Source organism: Papilio xuthus, unplaced genomic scaffold (genome assembly GCF_000836235.2).
Source record: "Papilio xuthus unplaced genomic scaffold, Pxut_1.1 DF828952.1, whole genome shotgun sequence".
Taxonomy (NCBI): domain Eukaryota; kingdom Metazoa; phylum Arthropoda; class Insecta; order Lepidoptera; family Papilionidae; genus Papilio; species Papilio xuthus.
This window is the reverse complement of record NW_013529697.1, coordinates 2,902,505-2,925,546: the sequence shown is the minus strand read 5'-3', so window position 1 is coordinate 2,925,546 and position 23,042 is coordinate 2,902,505. Positions and strand designations below refer to the sequence as shown.

The window sequence follows — 23,042 nt, the reverse complement described above, 5'->3', positions numbered from 1 at the left end:
TGTTTTTACAAGGGGCTTGTAAATCTAGTCATCAAGGCTATACTAGGTACGGATCCCGCATTCTTGAAGTTCGTTTCAGTTAACATAAAGTCCGATATGCTCTAATTTTTTAGATATGTATTTGCATTTATGAGAGATGTAATAAAGGTCTAGGAAAGAAGATGATGGCCGTTTCGTCGAAACGAATCTTGCATGTGAGGCTCATATTGATAAAAATATTGTAATCATTTTAATTTAATGAATATGTATCAACTTAGATATATAGTCCATAGATGAAGTATTTCATACATGTTTGACGTCTAATTGAGAATCAATTTTGCGAAAAGGAATTTTATATTGTAAAAGATACATTGAGCGAATTTAACCCCACAAAAGGCTTTCGGATGCCTTTTTTCGCTGCACTTTTGTGCCGTGGATTAGATATTTTTAGGTTATATATATCGACACTAATAACGATAAAATGATTGCTTATTTTTTATTTTGATTATGTTCTGGAATTATATGTATGTGATGTCTACTTGGAATCTTACAAATATACATAGATACATATAAATAAATCCTAAGTTTGTACATAAGATTATTTTAACGTTTGATCCATTTACTTTGTGTGAAGTGTATACAAATGATACATTCATTTTACGTTTGTTACATAAAGTGACCGTTATGGGTTTTCCTAAGAATTCGTTAGCTTGTGAACAAAATGGATAAGTAATAAATACTAAGTTTAAGGTATTATTTTATTAAATAAAATATAATTTCCTAATTACCAATTATTTGCAACTTATTATTTTTGCTATAATATCACGTATTTAAAAGTAAAATATAGTGCCATCCAAACTTTATAGCGACCCGACATTTCACACGAGACGCGCTTGTTACTTATCTTCACCTGACTTTGAACGGCCTTAAAATGTGCACTTTGTTTTACCACGGTTAATGGTGATGTGTTGGTCCCCTGTTGTTTATAACGGACTTAATGAGACTCGGCGAAGCTTCTTTCAAGTCGTACGCCCAACCTATTTTAGCGAATAGGTTGAGGAGACTTGTGGTGATGTTGTTGATGTATGCCAGTTCTGATGCTTTGTAGTCCCACGGGAATGTGTGGTGATAGTTGTGCCAACCCTCACCCATCGCTACGGCGGATACCCCCCAGTTTTCAGCAGGTCTTATGTGTCTAAAATCAATAAAAAATGGTCAATAAAATTATTAATGTTTTTCTCTCACATTTAAATAATATGTTTTTTTTATTTCACATCAGGTCTAGTTGTGCCATTTCTTTGCGACGATTTCTATTGAGTAAGAAGATTTACAAATAAGGTGTTTTAAATTTTTACACTTAAGTGAAATTGGTCTTTAGTTATTCAAGTTACCTGTCGTATGGTTTATTTCCCCAAATGTGAGCAAAGCTGTTGACAGACCAAGTGAAATTGAGACTTAAAGCGTATCTCAATATAGGCTGTGATAGAATAGCGTTAGTCCAAGTTTCATGCCAACCGTACACTGGTATCAACGTCGGAAGAAAAAAGCAGAAGACAAATTTAAAGACGTCGAAGTACCTAAAAATTAAAAAGCACATTAGATTACTTTTTTTAATATAACATAGAATTTGCGACTATTAACAGACACTATAACACAATAATACTCTTGATACTATTCATAAGGGTAATGTATAAATTCAGTAGGAAATATTAAAGATCCTTTTGGACTTTATCATTTTACATATGAAAAAAAGCTAATAATGCATAGAGTTCCACAATCTAGTTCATTGCAATCAATTGTAGTGAGAATTTACCTACTTCGTATGAAATTGAACGAGAGGATTATTGGCTATGTCTCTCATGCTTATCTTCCTTCCTTCTCTGATGACGTCTGGATGTTTCTTCATCATCAGCCACCCGACGTGAGAGAAGAAAAAGCCACGGCGAGCGTCGTGCGGGTCAGCTGACGTTTCCGAGAATTTATGATGGATACGATGGTCCCGAACCCAGTTATAAATATTGTTCTGTTAACAAAACATTTTTTAAATATTGATCCGGCATGCATATACGATTCTAGGAGTTACTCTGAAATTGGTTACTTGATAGGCATTTATCACAGCGGTAGATTATAGTAACCTTAGGTAAGTCTTTCAGGCGTAGAAAAAAATGGTTTACAGTTAATCCTATCGGACAAACTACTTGCTCGTATATTATTTTTGCACAAGAATATTGCTATAAAACTTTACAATCATTTTTATGAAGATTACGAACAGGAAAGGAGTAGGACTACCGATTACGATTATTTTAGGGTTAAAACTCTTAAACCAAAATTGTATTAGTGTTGGTTATGGGCCTTTATTGTGATCAGTCATTGTATGTAAAAACTATTTAAATACCTGACCAGCAACGGAATAACAGATGATGAGGATAATTTGCAGCGGAAAAGTAGCTTTGTATGATCTATGCGTCCAATAGCGATGAGCACCGGCAGTCACACCGAATCCTGCGACTTGACCCATAAAGTATCCTAGAAATTAGTTGAAATATGCATAAGTTTGGTTTTTATCAGCAACGCAAAACGCTTTTAGGAAGTTAACCTGGTTATAGGTCTGATCTGGACTATTGGAAAATAAAAAAATAAAATAAAGATTATGTTACATTGTACGTACCAAACAGAAATGTTTGCCATTTAGGTATACTGCCTACAATAACAGAATAAATAATTGATAAAGCAGTAATCAAATGGAAGATTACAATAGGTATAGCACTCGTCCAACGAATTGCTGTTACAAATCCCATTTTCTTTTCCCATTCGCGTAAGGGAGCTAAGTATTCTGGTTCCCGAGGACGCGTATCTTCATACACACTCGATATCTCAACAGAGCAATCATCTTGCATGTAGTAATTGCTGTAGATTTTACTAATTGTCTTGAGATATTCCTTCGCCTTCGTGACGGATGAGAATGCCATTTTCATTCAAGAAAAAGCGTGTTCACATTTAGTGTATCGTTAAGTTAATCCTGAAACAGAAAAACGATAAGACTATAACAGAAAAAGTGATCAAGTGCTTATTATAATTATTTACTAATAATTTATAATATAAGGTGTTATACTATTAATTAACGCATTGGTAATAGTGTCAAGCCGAAACAAATTTTCATTTCTAGTTAAGTAGGTTATTTATTTTTTTGCTAAAATTAGTGTCTTAATATTGCACTGAAAATAAAGTAAATATACATCGTTTACCTTCCAGTCAATAGCGTTAAAAATTTCAGCCATTCCGGATATTGTCCGGAACAAACGCGTACTTACAAAAGGACGTCATTGCAGACAGAAATAAAAAAAGGCTTTTTGTCTTCAGCAGCGCAAATAAATCATGTTCGCAATTTTTTTTTATATTACAGACACAAAAATTTTATTAATTATATAGAAAAAAATAGATTTCAAAGATAAAATGATATTAGGTAATGTTTGCAGCTAATGTTTTCTGTAAATAAAATGAATAAAAACATTGTTGAACTGAAAAATACTAGAAATTGTATGCAATGATGGATTACATACAATTCCTTTAACCTATTGATTTTGATACACGTGCGTGCTGTCACGTGTTTAAATAATTCTACCCTTGTGGATGGTATAGGACGCGACGGTAAATATCTATTTATAATTCCGTCACTACCAACAATATCGGAAAGGCTATTAGTCACATACAAAAGAAGACTTGGCACATACCTTAAATCAAATTTAAATCTTTTATGAGGTGGAAATTTGACAGTACAAATTAATCATGTTTTTGTTACTGGTAGGATATATAGAAACACATGTCCGTAATCCAGAGAGTGTGACAAAGTTAGTTACGATATCCATTTGCCATACTATATTACTCTATTTTTCAATAAAGTGTTTGATAGAAGAACCTCATAAATTAAAAACAATGTAAAATAAAAAAAAAGTTCTAGCTTAGATGTTAGATTTATTTTCGTAGAATCTTTCGCTACGTTTTCACTCTAAGAATTGTATTCAGTTGAGGTCCGTTATATCAACTGCGAGGAAGGTATTACTAGAATTCCTTCGTAAGCATTTGGAGAATCTGCAGATTAAACCTTATTTTGCATATACACTGCATTTATTTTGTCGCAATAGAAAGAATTTTCAATATCACGAACATTTATGACTAACGATTTGTTTGTGGATAATAAAGTGGTCTATGAAGCTTGTTCTTTACTGTATATGTCATTAATTTTCCGTGGATTTCTATTCTTTCACAATAATACACATATATACGAGAAGTGCGCATTGAACTAAATCAGTAACTAATCACGAGTTATCTACCAAAAGAAGTCTTTAATTTAATTTGTTAAATTGAAAATAAGGAACCAAAGATTAAATTACTATCAACTTTAGTTGAAGAAAATGTAAAATTGTGTTCAGATACAAATATGCTCTTTTGTCCCTATTAAAAATTGTATTTGCGACATATTTAATTGTTAGCTGAAAACAAAAAATTCTGTACCGATGGAGATAAATATTTTTATGTTTTCCTTTTCAGATGAGATCCAACGTATTCTTTGTAACCATTTGTACGTACATAATTTCATCTGGCTTTGTTGAAACGAAATGTCCTCTATCTGTGTTAAATACGTTTCCTTTAATACTGGAATACGCAGTGTGGCGGGGTTGGAATCAAGCTCTCTTGTACACATCATATTTGGAATCAGGTTAATATATTTTATCTAATCATACAATATTAACATCTATCTATACATAATAATGAAATTGGAGTGTCTGTATGTAATGTCAAAAGAAAATTTACATTTAGTGCGTTTATTCCGAGTAACCTCCGGGAGAGTGTGTACCGATTTTGACGAGACTTTGGCCAGAAGGTACCTGATGCATGCTGGTATTTTATAGGGAACTTTTTTCAAACCTACGCGTGGGCCACCGCTAGTATAATATAAAAATGGTACCCTATATCTCTTGACGCGACATCACGCGTGAACGGTTGAAGCGATTTCTCTATTTTTTGTACGTTTTGTTGTGTTTGTAACAGTCAGAAGGTTCTTACACAATAAAAATTAAACACCTCGACTGAATTTGGCATTGATATAGAACATAGCCTGGAAGGCTACTAAGTTTGTTATAAATTCTGCGCAGACGAAGTCGCGGGCACAAGCTGGTTAACTATGCACTCTTAGTAGGGTTTTTCTTTTGTTTCACCATAGTTATTGTCTTATGTACAAAAAATTACGTACCCGTTATCATATGAAGGTATATCACTGAGAATGGTACACAAATTTATACTACACTTTTACACTTGAAGACAGGCACAGCGGATTATCAACTGAGTAATGCATTAAATTGGTCACTATCACGTCCAGTAAAGATACGTGTCTGTGATGCTTTCACGACACCAACTGCGCATTCATTTGGTCACGTACTGTCTCATAACAAATCAAATTAGCAAATAACTTCCCATAATAATCAATTTTATCTTTAGTTTAATGTGACAATCAAATATGTTCCATATAAACGTCGTATCTACAACGATATTTTCGGCGATTTCACTTTTATACCTCTTGGATATATTTGCTTTTATCATTCGAGACTAGGTGTTGATCCTAGATTAACGATCGATTTGACATTAGTTGTCTCGGTTTACTTTGTAAATGTTAGATCCGAGATTGCTGTATGTCAACAAAATAAATAAATTGTAAATCTTGATAAAAATGTCGCAGCATTTTAAGCTCTTAGAGATTTGCGATGAGTATGTTACGGTCAAAGCGATTATGGACTGCCTGAATATTGTGATGAATTTTCACATATATGTATTTGTGTTGTGGGTAATTCATTTAGTATTTCGGCCGGCCGGTCAATATGATTTATGTTACGGTCAGTGGGGAATTTGGAAAAAGAATTTAAAGCTTTAGTATCAATATTAATTAATACAGGAATACAATTCGTTAATAGTTAGTTAATCAGCATTATAAGTATGAGATAATTTATCCTTGTTAAGGGTGCTCATTAATTAATTTAATTAATGATGCAACTAATCTATCTGATTAATAATAATTATTAATTAGTAACTGTTTAAAATAATTAAGCACGTATATATGTGATGATGAATGTGATAAGGATCGAGCTGTGACATAATTGGGATGTCCAGAGATTATTAATGTTATAAAGTTACACGAAGGTAATTTGAATTAATATTTTTTACTACACAATAATAATTAGCGACACGATTATTATTAGAAATTGCCGCACGCTTAGTTCTTTAATAAGTACATAAGCATTATTTTAGTGTAGTTTCCTAATAAGTCTTCTTTAGTGAATTATTAACTAGTTCAGTAAATCCTTATGTACTGTTTAAGGTTGTGATTGGGCTGTTGTTAGTTTGGTAAAATGTTTGAGCCTTAACGGGATAGCGACGGCTATGGATGTTTCAAGCAAGCCTAATTTTACATCGAAATTGGGTGTTACGGTTATTTTACCAACGTTTCAATCCAATCATACGGACAACTTTAATAATATCAACAAGGTAATAAATAGCTTTTTAATATACATGCTTTATTTTTACTAGTGGTGTCCCAATGTTCGAAATTCTAACGTAATTTATAACCAAAGATTGCACGTTCTTTGATCAACTAAAGTTACTTATACTGTGTCAAATTTTGCTCTAATTCGTTATGAATAGTATTATACTATTTGTATAGACTTTCTTGAAGAGATGTAGTTTAGAGGTATAAAAACATTACTCCTTTACAGTTGCATGATTCTGGAATGAACGAAGCTTGGTTTGATTGGTTGATTGCGGCTCGCACACATGATGATTACGAACACGTTCATCATATTCTCAACGAGACCGACATAAGATTCGATGCAAATATCGTAGTTGCATATCCCCTACACACAAAAAGATTGGTTCATAAAGATATTGGACTATGTGACAAAAGTTTCCGGTATAATATAAAAGAGAATGGACCGACAGATAAATCAAAAGCAAAAAACAACAAACGTAATGGTAATAAACACTTGATTTATGTAAAGAATAGTTTCGAAAATGTCCACCAGAGGTCTACAAGATTTAAAGATTTAAAACGAAACAGTACATATCAAAGCGGTAACAAATATTTACCTTTGCTTGCTTCAGGATCTTTATATTATAATTATTCCAGACATTTTAATGCGGTCAATATAAGTCACTTATTCTTAAATATATTCAATAGGATGGGTTTTAATTTGAAAAAGCAAAACAATGATCAGGTCTTTTATCTAGTGCAATATTTTAAAGTGCGTATAAATGGAACTTTATATGGATGCCCTTTAGGTACGTTAATTTCAATTAATTTAATAATTAGATGTTCATCTTTAGATTTAAAGAAAGTAGTGTGCGTTTAAAATATTATAGATTATTAAAAAAATAGACTGTAATGTTCAACATTTATCGGAATATACTTACAGTTGTGTAGCAATAACATTTTTTTACCAGATCTTTTGGTAAAGTTATCATCCATAATGAAGAAAAATATATCTGTGTTTTCTTTGTGCTATATTTTGTTATCAAATAGAAGAAATAAAGTTATCAAACGTGCGATTTTTCGAGCGAAGATGTTACTGCATTGATATAAATATTTATTAAGGAAAAATATTCTTGTTTTTTTTTAAACGAGTAGCTGTTAATTATTTTATTTGTAAAATCGACATTACTAATTTTTGTTAATTGGCAATTACAAAATAAATGATTTTTTTTTAATTTTGATACCAGTAAAGTTTGAAATAGAATAAGAAAGTGCAGAATCGGCAGTGAAATCCTGTTTCATTATTTTAACATATATTTAATTTTTTAAGGTGTATGGGATAGAAATCGGTCTATGTCATTCGTGGAATCGCCTCACCCTGTCGAAGCTCGTAAGTTTGTAGGCGAACATCTACGATTTGGCTCCTGTAATTCTACTGAAGAAGGCGGCGAGGCCAAAGACGTAGACACAACTTTATTCAACGATGTTCTTTATTTCCTAACTGATCGACTTAACGCGACGTAAGCTTTGGGTTTGGAAAATATAGTCTTTCTTTAACCTAGAATATAAGCGGTACAACCTTCTTAATGTTTGCAGGACTTATATGCAATATTACAATAAATTAGGATTTCAAACGTACGAAGGTACCTGGACTGGTCTACTTGGCGCTTTGATGGACAACTCTATAGATATAGCGCTTGAACCTGTGACGTCACACGCTTCTCGAAATCAAAATATGGATTTTGTCTTCCCCCTGGCGGAAACAATGTGAAACATAATTATATCTATTCTTTATTTTAACTTGACTAGGGTATAAAATGACAATTAACATACTTAATCTGCATTCATTTAACTCTTTGTTAATCTAAAGTTAAAAGATATCCACTCCCGGATATAACTCTTACCATAAATCTCCAGTGCATTGACTAAGCATAGTTATTGGCGAATCTGTATCATAATAGTGAAATAAATGTAAGATCCTATGTTATACGTAATTACAGGTTTAATATTTACATACGAGATCAAGAAACGACAGCAGTGCGAGATATATTCCTGGCTCCGTTTAATCCAATGTTACTGGCATGTGTATTCGCGATTGGCCTCGTGTCAACAATTGCAATTTATATCATCAACAAATTCACACCCCTCGTGACTAATCGCAGCTCGATGAGATTTACTGAGGCTTTAGTGTGGTCCACTGGAATATTATGTCAGCAAGGTCTATTTACTATTTTTGTTGATACTACAATGTAATAATTCTATATTATATAAGACCTAAACACCAATTAAAACTAAATGTCTATCAAATTTAAGTATGTGGGAACATTTTTAAGAATGCTCCGAGCACAAAAATATGTCAGATTAAGCATTGTGTTCAAGTGAAATGCAGACAGTTAAAACGTGGCACTGTGCCATTAGAACGATTTTGACACAATAGAATCGCATAATCTCCCTAAAAAGCTGTGTTCTGTTAAAGTTTAACCAATTTTTTATAATTTTGCAGGTGGTTCGTCAACACCTTCAAATCCTGCAGCAAGTATATTGTTGATAGTGTGTCTTCTATTTGCGTTGGTGACGTATAATTCTTATGCGGCTTTCATAACTTCAGTGTTGTCTGTCAGAGTCGCCAGTGTAGACACGGTCTCGGCTGTGTTGCAGTCATCCAATCTAAAGATTGGTTATATACGAAATGGACCGGATCAAATGTACCTGATGGTATGTACATATAGATTATCTTCATAATTTATCACCCATGAAACATCCACTGCAGTTGGGAACTTCACCATAAAGAAATGTAACTATTATAAAGTTAGATTTTGTGTAGCTATAGTAACTTTTGTATTTTTTCTCTTAAAGTCTACGAAGGACGTTCAGCTGAACGCATTCTACATACGCGGCTACTCTGAAGCGGAGAATCTGGTGTCGTCGGCAGAAGAAGGATTATTTCGTGCAGCAAAACAGGATTATGCGTTTTTCTCTGAACAAAGAGCAGCACGTACGACTCTAAGGTATAAACGGTTCCCCGTGAGTTACACTCAATTTCTGATATTTTATGCGTATGGAGTACCTATTTCCATAAGTGTATTCCATAATTTGAGACGTTAACAGCGTGACCTAAAAACATCGCGTAAATCGACTTGCAAAATATAAGGCTAGGCAATTTAAATTCCAAATACACATACAATGTAAGAGCTGCTGTTGTTCCTTACTCGTTACATATTTATCATCATAACGGTATCGATCCTTAATCCATTGATGTATTGCACATAGAAATCTAGACCGAATTTCAGATATTATGAAAAGGTACGTCGTTACAATCAATAAATTTATGTACCTAGATAGCTCTAGATTTATAATAATTTCCTTAATTTACATTTAATTAGGTTCACTATAATTTATCTATTATTTATATACCAAGTTAATAATTGTTCTCGGAATATTTGTCTATAGATCGTTGAGTCAAGCTCGCGGTCGGTGTTCGCTGCGTGAATTGGCCGTACCTTCTACAAGAGCACAGCTGGCGTTCCCACTATCAAAAGGTTCACCATACGCACGGCCTATTTTAGTCAGGTACATTATTTATATCAATCTAGACGCCAGAAAAACAATGGCAATTTACATATATCAAATCACCTGGGACACCTCTATAGTTATACGTCAATCATATTCTTCAGTTACGGGTAGTTTTATAGCTTTGGTATAGTATGTTAAAATCCCTTACATTACGACATGTACTGTACTAGCTTGCTGCAGCTTCGCGGCACGGGCGTGATGGCTCGGTTGGGCACGGCGCTTGTGCCGGCTATGCCGATGTGCGAACCACCTCCACGCTTCGCCTCTGCCCGCGCCGCCGATGTCCGCTCTGCTCTGGTCGTCTTCCTCGTTGGACTTTTTGGTTCTATCTTTATTGGTTAGATATATAATTATCCTTTCATTCATCCTTTTCGATTTTGCTATCTTTATTAAACTACGCGAACTTTTTCTGGTAGGTAGCTTATACCATAGAGTAAATTAGGCTAAATTATAAATTCCGTGCAGACGAAGTCGCGGGCAACAGGTAGTTTCGTAAAAAAAACACAATTTTTGCAGTTACAAAATTGACAAATATTTTTCGTGGCAATTTCAGGTATCGGAGAATACTGTTGGAATAAACGCTGTCAATTAAAGAATTGTGTGATAACATACTTTAACCACATTGAAAATATTCTTAAATAATTAAGTTATTTTAAATCGTAATAAGCTAAGAGTGCTTTAAGTTTAGCTGTAATGAATAAAAGATGGGGGAAGATCGAAAGGCCAAAGCAGCATATCTCGGGACCCCGACTGGCCGCCAACCCATCGGTAGCCCCTGGTACTGCTGGCGAGACGCCGTAAAGCTGAATCTGCGGGAGCTACAAGCGATGGACTGGCAGAAGAAGGCGCAAGACCGGCGACTTTGGCGATCTCTTGTGTCGGAGTCTAAGACCTACTTTGGGTCCATGCGCTAGCGGAGTAAGTAAGTAATGAATAAAAAGAAAACTTGTTTTGTTACTTATAAGGAATATTTATATCAATGTAAATAACTGAATCATTTTACTTTCCGTGACTTTGCAATTTTGTACAATGTGTGGGTTAGTATTGTTTGTGTGAAACAATCTCAGTAACATTAACTTTATGGGCTTCAATGGTATTAAGTTTGTATAGCAGGAAGTAGAAATAGTAAACGTACTTTTCCACTTGATTCATTAGAAAACAATCAATTAATGTTATATAGTACAAGTGCATAAATAAATAAACTAATAAATATCGTTTTTGTTTTTTTTTTTTATCTCAAAATTTTGTTATTTACATCTTTACAATTTTGTCAAGACACCAAAACATTTTCATACTATTGTTGTACTAGTTTTTTGAAAACTTCATATCAATAGAGTTCCTTTCATCACGTCTTTTTCACCTTATTTTCATTACAAACAGGTGAAACATTTAATAAAAAATGTCTGATAGCTTAAAGTTGTTCGAAGCGTAGTACATTTAATCTTACTATCTTACTAATATAAGTGCGAATGTTGAGATGGATGGATGTTTGTTTGAAGGTATCTCCAAAACGGCTGCGGGCGACTGCTTATAGTCTAAAGAAAAAAGTATGATATAAATAAATTATTTATTTTATATTTTAATTTACAATACCTCATCTTAAGTAATGATATTCAGGTAGGCGTTGTAACTTTGTCGCCTCTTGTAGGCATAGTTTTAAAGGTTTCTTAGTTTTGGTGGCCTCCGCCAGCGCCTTATGTACTGTGGTTGACTCGATTGTTCGTAAGTCCTTAACAAGACCAAGAGCGGCCCACACACGAATAAATGCCGTCGAACAACCAGAATCTAAGTGAAAATAAGCTTGAATATTAGATGTTCCAGAACTTCATGTTACGTGATATGGATATGGATATGCAATAGGTATGAAAATTATAGTTACATACACTAAACTTAAAATACAGAAAGAGTAATGAATAAAATATCCAATAAATAAAAATCTCTCATCATTAGCTCACTATACGTCCCCACCGAGGGGCTCGGGGCCTACCCTATGTTAAGGGTGATTAGGCCATAGTCAACCACGCTGGCCAAGTGCGGGTTGGTTGACTTCACACATATCTTTGAATTTCTTCTCAGATATGTGCAGGTTGCATCACGATGTTTTCCTTCACCGTAAGATACACATGTAAATGATGTACATATGTAAATCGCAAATCGAAAAACACATTGGTACATGGCGGGATTCGAACCCAGGACCTGCAGATTGCATGGAAAAGGGAAAATATTTTTTCTTTCTGTGCATCCTCTCCTACGTCGATTAAAGGTAGGCAACGCATATACAATTGCGTTTGCCTATGGGCAACGGTCACTTCACTATTTCAGCGTTCTTCAGGTGGCCGCTCGCTCGTTGCCCACCTTATGATATAAAAAAAAGTCAAGTGCTTGACTTGCGAGCCACCGAGGCTCTAAAAAATCTACCGTTGCTTTATTGGTATTCAAATGAATTTTAGTAATCATTTTTCTTAAAACATTATTCAGTCCAAGTAGGACCAAAAATATTAATGAACACATTGCAAAATATTATTATTATAATATTAAATAATTCATTTTAGTTGTTAATATGATATTAAACGTATTGATGTGATTTATGTAAATTTCGTATTAGATTTGTTGTGTTTATTTACAATGTTTGTAGACCGGGTGTAGATGGACGACGATTTTATGAATACATATGAAATATTGAGCTAGACGATAATCACGAAAACACGATTGCACATTTTGTTTGTATTTTTGTCTCGACTACGGCGAAAGTATTTCTGTCCGTTCTATTGTGTTGTTGGTTTATAAGGTACAGTTTTTAAAGGGTTAGTTGTTTTTTTTTGTTAAAGTCGATTATTCAATTGAGTACTAGTTTCTTTATTGAATGGAGTAAATATGTGTTAGTACAAAATTATGCGTACTTACCATAAGTTCCATATTCACCTGATTTGTAATCACATGGAATCAGATAATGGTAATGTGGCCAAAACGTTTGATTGAGGAAGAATACCAAGTTTGAATCTGATGGGTACCTGTAAATATTTACATACTGTTGCTACAATGGTGCTTTAAATAAATTATATTAAATCTTAATTAAATATATTGTTCTTCATATTAGAAGTTTCTTGAAACTTTAATATTCACAGACAAAAAATTAGGTAATTAAAACGGTTATAAAAAATCATAGACATTAGCATATTGCGTTATCATATAGCGTTTACTAAACTGTATATTTTTGCGTGTCAAAGGATACTGCAACGACAAAGTTATAAAGGAGATAACTATAAATTATATGCTTTTAATGTTTTTAATCGTACTTTTCATATAAATAAGTTTTTAATGGTAATGTGTTTTTAAACGCAATGCAAGGGAATCATTGTTTTGATTTAATTCGTGTTTTTATTAAATTCATAGACCGGTACACCGGTTTAGTATAAAGCCAGTCACACACGTTCTGTTTTAAATACACTGTTTCGGAATATTCGGACTGTTCTGTTAAAACGTTCGTGTATACTAAGAATAGTACAGTTTACCTGTTAGTTACAATGTCACACTCTTTTAATTGAATAGTCCGACTGTTCAGTTGTAACTAAAGGTGGGTAGATGGATTTAGTTGAACAGTGAAGTGGAAGTACTAACAGTATAACTTTTAACTATTTTGGTAAAGGAATTACTCACTTGTCGTGTTCTTTGAGACCCCAAATGCAGAATCCGCTTTCGACGAGCCACGCAGCGTGTAATACTAATGCGTAACGCAAGAATCCCATCACAAAAACCGCGCTCATGACGGAATCATTCCAATACTCTAGTGGGGCGTTGAGTGGAAGTAGCAGGAATATAACTGGGTACAGTAACCAGTAGAAACTGAAATTCAACAAGCAATATGCAGACATCAAATAAAAGTTTATATGCTGTTTCTTTTACAAAATGCTAACACAATATTCGGAATTAGTTTGTTGTTGGAAAATTCATTAAAATGTACGTAACGTAAACAAATGACAATCTGCAGAAAAGTTGTTAATAAATTAAAAACCAGTGCTAGGACACATAGAAGTAGTGAAGCTTCAATAGACAAGTGGAATAACAAATCGAAACAGACCTCTTATTGATTACATTATTGGTTATGATGGATTATATCAACGATAACAAAATGACAATCAGACAGCGTAGGGCGTTTAAAGGTGTATGTTAAAACATTCTTACTTCTTTTGAAACATCACTATGGAGTCCTTTTCGATGTCGGACATATCAATCTGTTCTTTGAGTTTCTCTTGATAAGGACTAAGTTTCTTTAAGCGAGTCAGCATGTGAGCATAAAAGAAACCCTTTTTGTGGTCATATGGATCTACATCTGTGCTAAAGAGGGCATGATGCAGTCTGTGGTACTGCACCCAGCTGTATATTGACCCCTGAAAATAGTTTTAATGAGATATAGAAAGACTATTTTAGTTATCTTTAAAATCGCTACACATTTTCGTTACAAATAACGGAACCTAACACGTTATGGAATTCTAAAGTTACAATATTGTTACGTCTCCATAACAAATAAACAAATGACATGTATTTAAAGGAGTAATAACTTTTGTATATTGAAGAAAAGTGATTAACAAACGTTTAAATACTATAAAGTACTTGCGATAATCACTACTACCACTATTTAATACTAATAGTACTGATACTAATACTAATCTTAGTACTATTACTAGTATTAATATTGACAGTTACTATTGAAATATACCTGTCCGACCAACGTGTGTAGAAGCATTAGTATAAATCTCAATTCCTTAGTGGCGGTGTAAGTTCGATGCGCCCACAGCCGATGTGCCCCTGTGTTCACTGCTAGCGTAGCGAGCGAGGTCAGGGCTATCACTGGAACATGAATCTTAATTAGGTATTACAGTGATTTTCCGCCGTTAAAACACCCATAAAATTATTTTGTTGTTTCATTTGTAATGAAACATATTCGTACTTTTACTTTTAATGCGATAAAAAAAAACTTACGCAATAATACAGTCATCCATTTGACTTCAAAAAACAGCAGCCAGATGCCGTATATAGAGAGAAGGTGTATATGTATGAATAACAGCACCGCGGGCCAGTCGGCCTCTCGACTTTTGCTCAGCTTAGACAGCTCAGCCGTTGGACCGCTTTTTGTCGTTTCATTATCAACCTCCGTCATCTCTGTAAAAGTGATAATGAAAACAGTGGTCAAAATCTTTTAATAAATTTACTGCAGGTCTAATGCTTTGTTCAATCTTTGCTATTCCAATGAAATTGACTTTTGTGCGAGAAACCACTCTCATTTATGAATATTTTACATAATATTTATTTTATTTTACTGAATTGCGCTCAATAGTATTAACGAGAAAATATAACGAAAAAAGAAAACTATCAAAATATCAGAATGTATAAGTTTTTATGAAAAAAATGTACATTTTAATAGAAAATATCATTTTATATTATTTCACTACAGATATTGAGATTTTTCAAAATTACATTAGCTTCTTAAAAAAATAGATAAAAGAAATCTTTTCCTTTTGCTAAAATCGTTTTTCAAAATATGTAGTTATACAGTCCATCTATATTCCATTTAAATGTACCTAAACAAATGACAAGGCGATAGATATAGTAAATGTTATGTGGTGTAAAGGTTTTGCTAAAAATCCATTAGTTGCTTACGTCTAAAATGCATACACATAACATTTTAAAGTTAAGAATTTTACCTTGATCATTTAGAAGACTTATAAAAAAATAAGCATGTATCAAAAATTCTTAAACGCAGTAACCTTCACTTAGAGCACTGGCTTCACACATTTAACAACAACGCGTAAGAAACTTGGCATAATTAATTTGTTTAATATATTGAATACCTACTTACTACCAAATACAATTGGGTATTGAACATGAAAAAGAGTCTAATAAACAATAATGTCAAGTCAGTCAATCATGATATCGTCAACTCTCTCATGTTACTAAGAATCGCATGTCGTCTTGTCATGCAGAAAATTTGTTACCTAGAAACTATTCATTATGCAATTACATGAACTTTACAAATACAATGGAAAGATATCAATAATGTATGTACATACTATGATTTGTAACTTTTACCGTTTTATTCCCTTAACCTTAGACACGTTGGATCGTATTTTCGTGACTTACCGAAAGTTATTGTCAGTTCTATACATTTTTGAAGTTCGTTATGGAATCGCATCGAATACTTTCTCTAGCTCCGCTTCTTATTTCATAATAACTTCTAAGTTTTAATAAAAATCATCGGAAGTTTATTAAAAAGGATTTTAAAATACATACGAATTTATGTATTTGTGGTCAGAGTTATAACGATATAGTGATATTCGTATGAAGCAGCGCATACTTTACATTAGAGTTCAGGTAATGAAAATCGAAAATTAACATATCCCGATGTTAGGTCAAGGATCACTGAATGCTATTATGTGCTAATGAAGCATTCCTGTCGTTGGAATGTAATATACGCTCATAATTGTAACTTTCGGAATTATGCATGAACTATCCAAAAGAATAATTTCAAAACCTTTGTCTTTTCATAGCTTCCTCGTTGTTGCTCGCGACTACGTCCGCGTGGTTAAAAAAAATTAGTAGCTTATGTGTTCTTCCAGGCTATGTCCAAATTTCATCAAGATCCGTTCAGCCGTTTTGGAAATACCTTCAGACAAACATCCATCCATCCATCCATCCAAACAGTCGCATTTATAAAATTAGTAATATAAACTGACGTAATAGACTTGATTCATGGAATATCAAATTCAATGAAATATTTAATGAAGATTTCTAATAACATTATATTTAAATGCCTACACATGCCTATTTTCTTTGTCATCTTATTAATTATTGCTTAGCCCGCAACAATAACATGTGTTGGTAACACTAATTGGCTTGCTCCATCTTTAAAAAAAAGAATATCATTTTTGTTACTTTACCGTACATTTATAATATATCCACAACAGTATCAAATTAATGAAATTTGATATATCTTTGGTGTCAAATTAATCCGCACAGACACTAATATAAATACTGCAAGTATTATAGGTATCTTTTTAACTCGTTCGTAGTTTTCCATTTAAATTAAAAAAAAAAAAATAATAAAATGGTTCTGTCTCAAACATCTCGAGTGAAAAGATTATGAGATTCAAGTGAAGGAATTACGAGGGCCTCAAAAATTCAAATTATTTGGATTCTTATGTTTAAAGAGGCACCTTGTTAAATAACAAAATTTTATGTTCGGATGATTAGTTTTATTTACATTCAGTGAGACATCAAAGGAAATATATTAAACACATTTATTATCCTTTTAAATCTGCTCGTGATGCAACGGAATACGTATTCCGTAGAATATGAAATCCAAATGGGAATAATTTCGTGCAAAAGTATTTACTTGTTACTCTTATTCTTTATATATTGCAAGGTTTCATTTCATCTCAATGGTTTTAAAAGAAATTTTGTGCATAGTTATATTAAGTTTTTGTTAATTAAAATGAATAAATATCTACATATACTACAAACGATTTAAATAGATTTTTATTAACGTCACATCGTTTCCTTCATGGCGGTATTAATATGCTAAGAAATTTAACTTTTTATCGATAGTAGTGCTTCTAATATAGAATATAAAGATAAAGAAATATAGAGTATACAAAAATAATACACCCACCTGTATTAAGTATTTGTGGGACTTCTACTTTCCTCGTTGTCCACAAAACGACTGTGTATGTTCAGACATTGATTAGTACCTTTTTAATAAACATGAAGTGTGACAGTCCGAATTCCAAAACATATATATAACACAGTGAAGACAGTCGACAGTATTGTTCGGTGCGTTAAACCGTTCTGAATATGGTTATTTACATATTATATGAATATAAAATAATTATACTATTTTTCACGCCTCTAATTTAATGAGAGTTCGTGGTATTTCCGCAGTCGAAAGTCCGATTATGAATAATTAGTAAAGAATAAAGCCGCAGCGATTTGGGGTCGATTTTTTATATTATTTAGTTTGGTTTAGTTTTAGTATATAGTTTATAGTATTATTTTGGTAGATTAATTTTAATATAATTAGTCACTTAATAATTAATATAGAGTTAAGTAATTCAATAATAAGTTTATGTATATATTATTAAGTTATTATATTTTTCAATTGCTAAATAGTTATAGTTATAGTTTCGTTACATGTTATCTAATAAACTTTGTAAAGAATAATATTTACATGACTTAAGTTGAAATTTGAAATCATTGTATCAAGTAAAAGATTTTATGCTATACCTATCTTTTAGAAAAGTAAAAACGCTTTTGTAATTCCAAAAATTCAAACTCATTTACTCGATGAAAATAAATATGTTTTATACAGATACATTGGAAGTGGAAACATGTGGTTAAATTAAATATAAAAATAATAAAAACATTGATGCGGAGCTTACAGTTGCATTTCAGTTTTAATCCGAATGTATTTCTCTTTATTAACATTTAATCCTTATGCACACAGATATTTTGCATAAATTAGTGTTTTGATAAAATATTGCTCTCCATTTTATCATTTGAATTCATGAAGATATTTTCAGTATCATTTCGTCATCATTAATTTAAAAGACCCTTAGTACAATAGAAAATTCATTAATAGAATAAGTAATATGTTTAAATTTATTTTAATTAATTAATTTTTTTTTCTACAATTTTATTGTAACACTTGTTATAGGCATCAAGATGGAAGTCATTGGCTCCTTACAGGTTTACCTAGTTAAGGTGTGAAGACGATGTTGATACTGTAATCCTTTAATATGTAATAAAATGACATAAGACATAGACAAGCTAGAAAAAGAACATTCGTAGCTACAACAATTTGTTTCCACTTTCATTACCTACTTGCAGCTTCTGTAAACTTCGACTCCCTACAGCGAAATATCTTTAGATATGAAATTGACAAGACGATTGGTGCGCGACAAAAGGGCATTAGTTCCAGCGGAGGGCTCCAGAAAAAGCAGCGAGCAACGACGTAACTGGACCGTGCAATCGGGCACGCGCTATACCATAACATTCATAAACAAACTCGGGTACATTAGCGGGAAGTGTAGATACACTCATATATTCTTTTAGATAAGTAAACCTTGTAAAGTTGTTATGAATCTTTTCCATCATGAGACTGTATTTGTCTTTATGAGGATGGCAAATGTAAGGATTTCTTCTGAGTTGTATTTCATTCGTTAAATATAGTTCTAATGACTGGAAATTTAAAATTCTTGCACTACTAAATCCAAGATTTTTTATGCTTTTGTATAAACGTCAACGACATGGTTGTAAAAGTTGATATACTATAATTTTTACTTCTAAATCTCTCTATTATTTTTCAATGCCAATTCTAGAGTGCATTTAGGCTAAGATTTCTTGAAGCATATCCGATAGCAGCGCCATTTACGGTGTTAATTGTAAACACAAACTATCTTCGCTTAAGAATTCAGTGAACGACAAGTATAAAGAATTTGGTTTATTAATTAATTTTTGAAAGAAAAAACGTTTATCACATACATCGTTTATTAAACATTCTGTTAGAGTAACAAGAGATACACATTTATTTCTTTAAAGGCCGGTTTCTGAAAGCTTCGCGGAAGAGGGCGCAAGTAAGTCACATTAATTAACACTAAATTGACATTTAATATTGTCTTCAACGACATTTATTATCTACGCTTTTTGTAAGTACATAGAAACAGCGATTGTGCCAAGCAGAGCTACTCAGAAATTGTTTAATAAAGAAAGAAAAAATATACAATCAATATATAAGGTAAAACATATCCTGTTTTAAAAAAGTAAGACAGGCTTAAATATATTTACTTATAACGTAAAATTAAGCATCTATATTTATACATAAAATAACGTAAATGCAGACTACAGACTATGTCATTTTATAGAGTCTGAATGTTTTGGCAAGGCGAATTTAGTATTTACAGTTTGAAATTTGGATCAACTAACAACAATATTCCTAATTTTATTTATAACTAATCTATAGACTAGCTAAAATAAGTGCATTTTAAACTTAAATTATATACTATTTACAAAATATAACGAAATTCTATTGAGCAAACATTATAGTATTAAAACGTACATATATTTATGTATTTTCGTACAGAAAACCCTAATATAATATTACAATTTTTCTACATATATTTCTTGTTAGCAACTACAAATAAAAATAATCACACATACATTCATAATAATGTATTAATCTCTCCACTTCGTTTTCATGGTTTCCTTTATATAACTGTAGAACTCCACAGCGGCGACACTTTTATTAGAACACTACCGGAAAAACGCGGACTTGGCGACAGACATATACAGACAAAAAGTTTAAAAATTGGTTTTTCGTTATCTACTAAGAAAATACATTATGTGTACTAAATATCTTTTTTGATATTACATACAGACATTCAAATTGTTTAATGTGTATATTATAGATATTGTCATTTTTTATTCTTTATGACCAGTGTCACTACAATTGAACTCTTTGGTTAGGGAGATACAACATGAGTATATCGCTATGTTAAGTTTAATCTTTTCGTAAGTATAATATTTAAGTTGTCAATAGACTTTTTTGTTTTATAAAAAGAAAATAATTGTTTATTTATATACGAATTCTAAAAGTAAATACTAACAGTCCAATACTGCACAGATGTGTGCACCACTTGTAATCAACCCTGTTTTAATTCGTTACAATAATTCCAAACTTTTATATAAAACTTTTTTAGACTCCCTGTTTTTTTTTTAATTTACATTTCCTTTTTAATTTAACGTTACCGAGGTTTGTTTGACCATTCCTTCTTTATAATTTTATTGTAAAACAATTGAACTGTTTATAATCGATGTTATATCAAGTAAATTATAAAATCATTTGTTAATTTTCTTCAATGTTACATTTAATTTCTTTTTATGTTTAATTTTTTTTAAATATTAATTTTCACGGACAATTCTTGGACATTTTTCAGTTTTAATTCCGTTAACTGTGGAGTCTCAGTTCTTTTTAAAGGACCATGGCAATTCTGACAATAGTGATTTTCTGATATATTCTTCGCTTTATCTGGTGTTTCGGAGCTTTTTCTCTTTGATGAACGGTTGCCATTAGATTTATCTGGAAATGATCGTAATATTCATTTTAGATTTTTTTTTGCTGACATGTAATTTTACTAATATTATAAATGCAAATGTTTGGATGGATGGATTGATATTTGTTTGAAGGTTTCTCCATAGCGGCTGAACGGATCCTGAAGAAATTTGGCGTAGATGTAGAACATAGTCTGGAAGAACACATAGGCTACTAATTAAGTTTTTTTCAATGCCGCGCGGACGAAGTCGCGGACAACAGCTAGTAGTTAATAATATTGAACTCAATAAAAAAATTGTCGTGTAGTATGTGGTTCGTATCTTTGGTGTAATGACTTGAATCAATTTAAGTTACACGACGACGAATCGTACAATTTGTTTATTTTTAAAGGGAAATTTATTTCTTATTGGCTGTGTTAGATTCGATCCAGAAAAACAAATACACTCTGAGTACCTATTGATATACAACTTGTATTTATAATGATTTGATGCAAATTATTTTTTACAATAATCACTTATTGTCTTTAATGATCTTTTGAATATGTCAAAGGCATCGTCCCTGAATGTTAATAAAATTAAAACCACTTTGTAGTTAATCGAGTAGTTGTAATGATTTATTAGCACGTTAATTACAAACAATTATATACGTACATATAAAAACATATTCTTGCATTTGTGTTAGTTTGTACAATTAGGTATACACAACCGTAATCATACAATGTATTTTTTTTGTCCAATTAATGTTAAGAATAATATGCTATATCAAAGTGAACAACCACATTAATAAAAGGTAAAAAATTTACTTTTATATTATATATGAAATTGATATTTTACTTGCGATCTCAAATATATGAAAATATTGAATAGGAATAGGTAAGAGCTTGACAAAGGTCTTTAAAAATTGTCAGAGATAAATTTCGTTTGTTTCGTTCAAGTTGAAAATGTTCGCTTCGTGAGAAATAAGGTCATACAAGCATTCTGTTCAGATTTCTATTTGAATTTGATTTATTCTGTTTGCCCTATATCACGAAGGATGAATTGGTCTCGAGAAGTGCTTTTGTTTATTCAATGAGATATAGCATGTTAAAGTTAGTACTTTAGTAAGCAAGTCTGTGAACTGTTCTAAAGAACTATATAAATTGGGGGTTTATACGTGATTGCTTTTAGACATCTCTTTAAACATTTAATTACTGCAATAGTTATGTCAAGAATTGACAAAATTTTTATAGTTAAATGCTATTTCTTTATTATTGGCAAGATATTCTAATAGTATATATATATATATATATATATATATATATATATATATATATATATATATATATATATAAGTTAAGTTAAGGAAATATCAAAGTTATATACAAAAAAGATGATTGCCTCACTCGTTGTGCTCAATATTTATCTGTATAATGCAATCATTTGTTTTATTCGCAATTAAGACTAGAAAAAAGCGATTAAGGGTAAAGTGTGTGGATGAAAACGTTATTAACAATCTATCGTTCTCGGATGTCGATTAATGAAGACGTTGAGTGTACAAAAGTATGCTAGCTTCGTCATGTGGGAAAATTATATAATTAGGACAATTACTTAGGTGCTTACCAGAATTTTTAGTGCCATTGGAAAGCGTTCTTTGAGACAGAGGTATCGCGGTGTAAAAATCTTGCTTATTACCGGATAGGTCTTTACTGCCACAACACCAATGCGCCATTGAATTCTGAAATTGTTAAAATATTTTGATTATTAAGCATGCGTACAGTCAGCGTCATATAGATCGTCACAGACAAGATATGCAAATATATAGGTACATCAAAAGTAATCAATTATATCGGTACAACAAAAGTCCTCAAAATAATAGATACATTCACCCTGCTCA

The 23,042-nt window shown here is 32.0% G+C and overlaps 4 protein-coding genes and 1 long non-coding RNA gene across 7 annotated transcripts in view; 2 read left to right on the top strand and 3 right to left on the bottom strand.

Annotated features, from left to right (window-relative positions):
* Positions 1 to 795: 795 nt before the first annotated feature.
* On the bottom strand, positions 796 to 5,504 carry LOC106127632 (acyl-CoA Delta(11) desaturase). 2 transcript variants are annotated; one of them, XM_013325781.1, is made up of 6 exons: positions 5,231 to 5,504; positions 2,648 to 2,998; positions 2,375 to 2,505; positions 1,797 to 2,002; positions 1,371 to 1,556; positions 796 to 1,174 (listed from the first exon to the last, which is right to left on the bottom strand). In XM_013325781.1, the coding sequence occupies exons 2-6, from the start codon at positions 2,952 to 2,954 to the stop codon at positions 934 to 936; spliced, it is 1,071 nt and encodes a 356-aa protein (XP_013181235.1). In that variant the 5' UTR covers positions 2,955 to 2,998; positions 5,231 to 5,504; the 3' UTR covers positions 796 to 933. The 2 variants fall into 2 exon arrangements, with proteins under 2 accessions (XP_013181235.1, XP_013181243.1); XM_013325789.1 differs by having other exon boundaries at positions 2,648 to 2,951.
* Positions 5,505 to 7,038: 1,534 nt separating this feature from the next.
* Positions 7,039 to 9,614, top strand: LOC106123448 (probable glutamate receptor). Its single transcript, XM_013319786.1, has 7 exons — positions 7,039 to 7,051; positions 7,827 to 8,016; positions 8,093 to 8,263; positions 8,497 to 8,714; positions 9,000 to 9,211; positions 9,353 to 9,504; positions 9,605 to 9,614. Exons 1-7 carry the CDS (start codon positions 7,039 to 7,041, stop codon positions 9,612 to 9,614), a joined length of 966 nt encoding a protein of 321 aa, XP_013175240.1.
* A 432-nt stretch (positions 9,615 to 10,046) lies between these two features.
* Positions 10,047 to 10,867, top strand: LOC106127653 (uncharacterized). Its single transcript, XR_001228416.1, has 3 exons — positions 10,047 to 10,066; positions 10,240 to 10,406; positions 10,623 to 10,867. It is a non-coding gene; the product is annotated as an uncharacterized LOC106127653 (long non-coding RNA).
* A 755-nt stretch (positions 10,868 to 11,622) lies between these two features.
* On the bottom strand, positions 11,623 to 17,911 carry BmorPDSN (acyl-CoA Delta(11) desaturase-like). Of its 2 annotated transcripts, none has more exons than XM_013325802.1 (7): positions 17,736 to 17,911; positions 15,050 to 15,229; positions 14,787 to 14,917; positions 14,252 to 14,457; positions 13,727 to 13,912; positions 12,974 to 13,080; positions 11,623 to 11,854 (listed from the first exon to the last, which is right to left on the bottom strand). In XM_013325802.1, the coding sequence occupies exons 2-7, from the start codon at positions 15,225 to 15,227 to the stop codon at positions 11,664 to 11,666; spliced, it is 999 nt and encodes a 332-aa protein (XP_013181256.1). In that variant the 5' UTR covers positions 15,228 to 15,229; positions 17,736 to 17,911; the 3' UTR covers positions 11,623 to 11,663. The 2 variants fall into 2 exon arrangements, with proteins under 2 accessions (XP_013181256.1, XP_013181265.1); XM_013325811.1 differs by lacking the exon at positions 17,736 to 17,911 and adding an exon at positions 15,772 to 15,910.
* A 1,708-nt stretch (positions 17,912 to 19,619) lies between these two features.
* The window catches only part of Dhr-1 (diapause hormone receptor-1), a 16,776-nt gene continuing 13,353 nt past the window's right edge, over positions 19,620 to 23,042 (bottom strand). Inside the window, exons 4-5 of the mRNA XM_013326125.1 lie at positions 22,769 to 22,883; positions 19,620 to 21,197 (exon numbers count right to left, since the gene is read on the bottom strand). Coding sequence (XP_013181579.1) covers positions 21,013 to 21,197; positions 22,769 to 22,883 — 300 coding nt within the window. The 3' untranslated portion in view covers positions 19,620 to 21,012. The remainder of the gene's footprint in view (positions 21,198 to 22,768; positions 22,884 to 23,042) is intronic.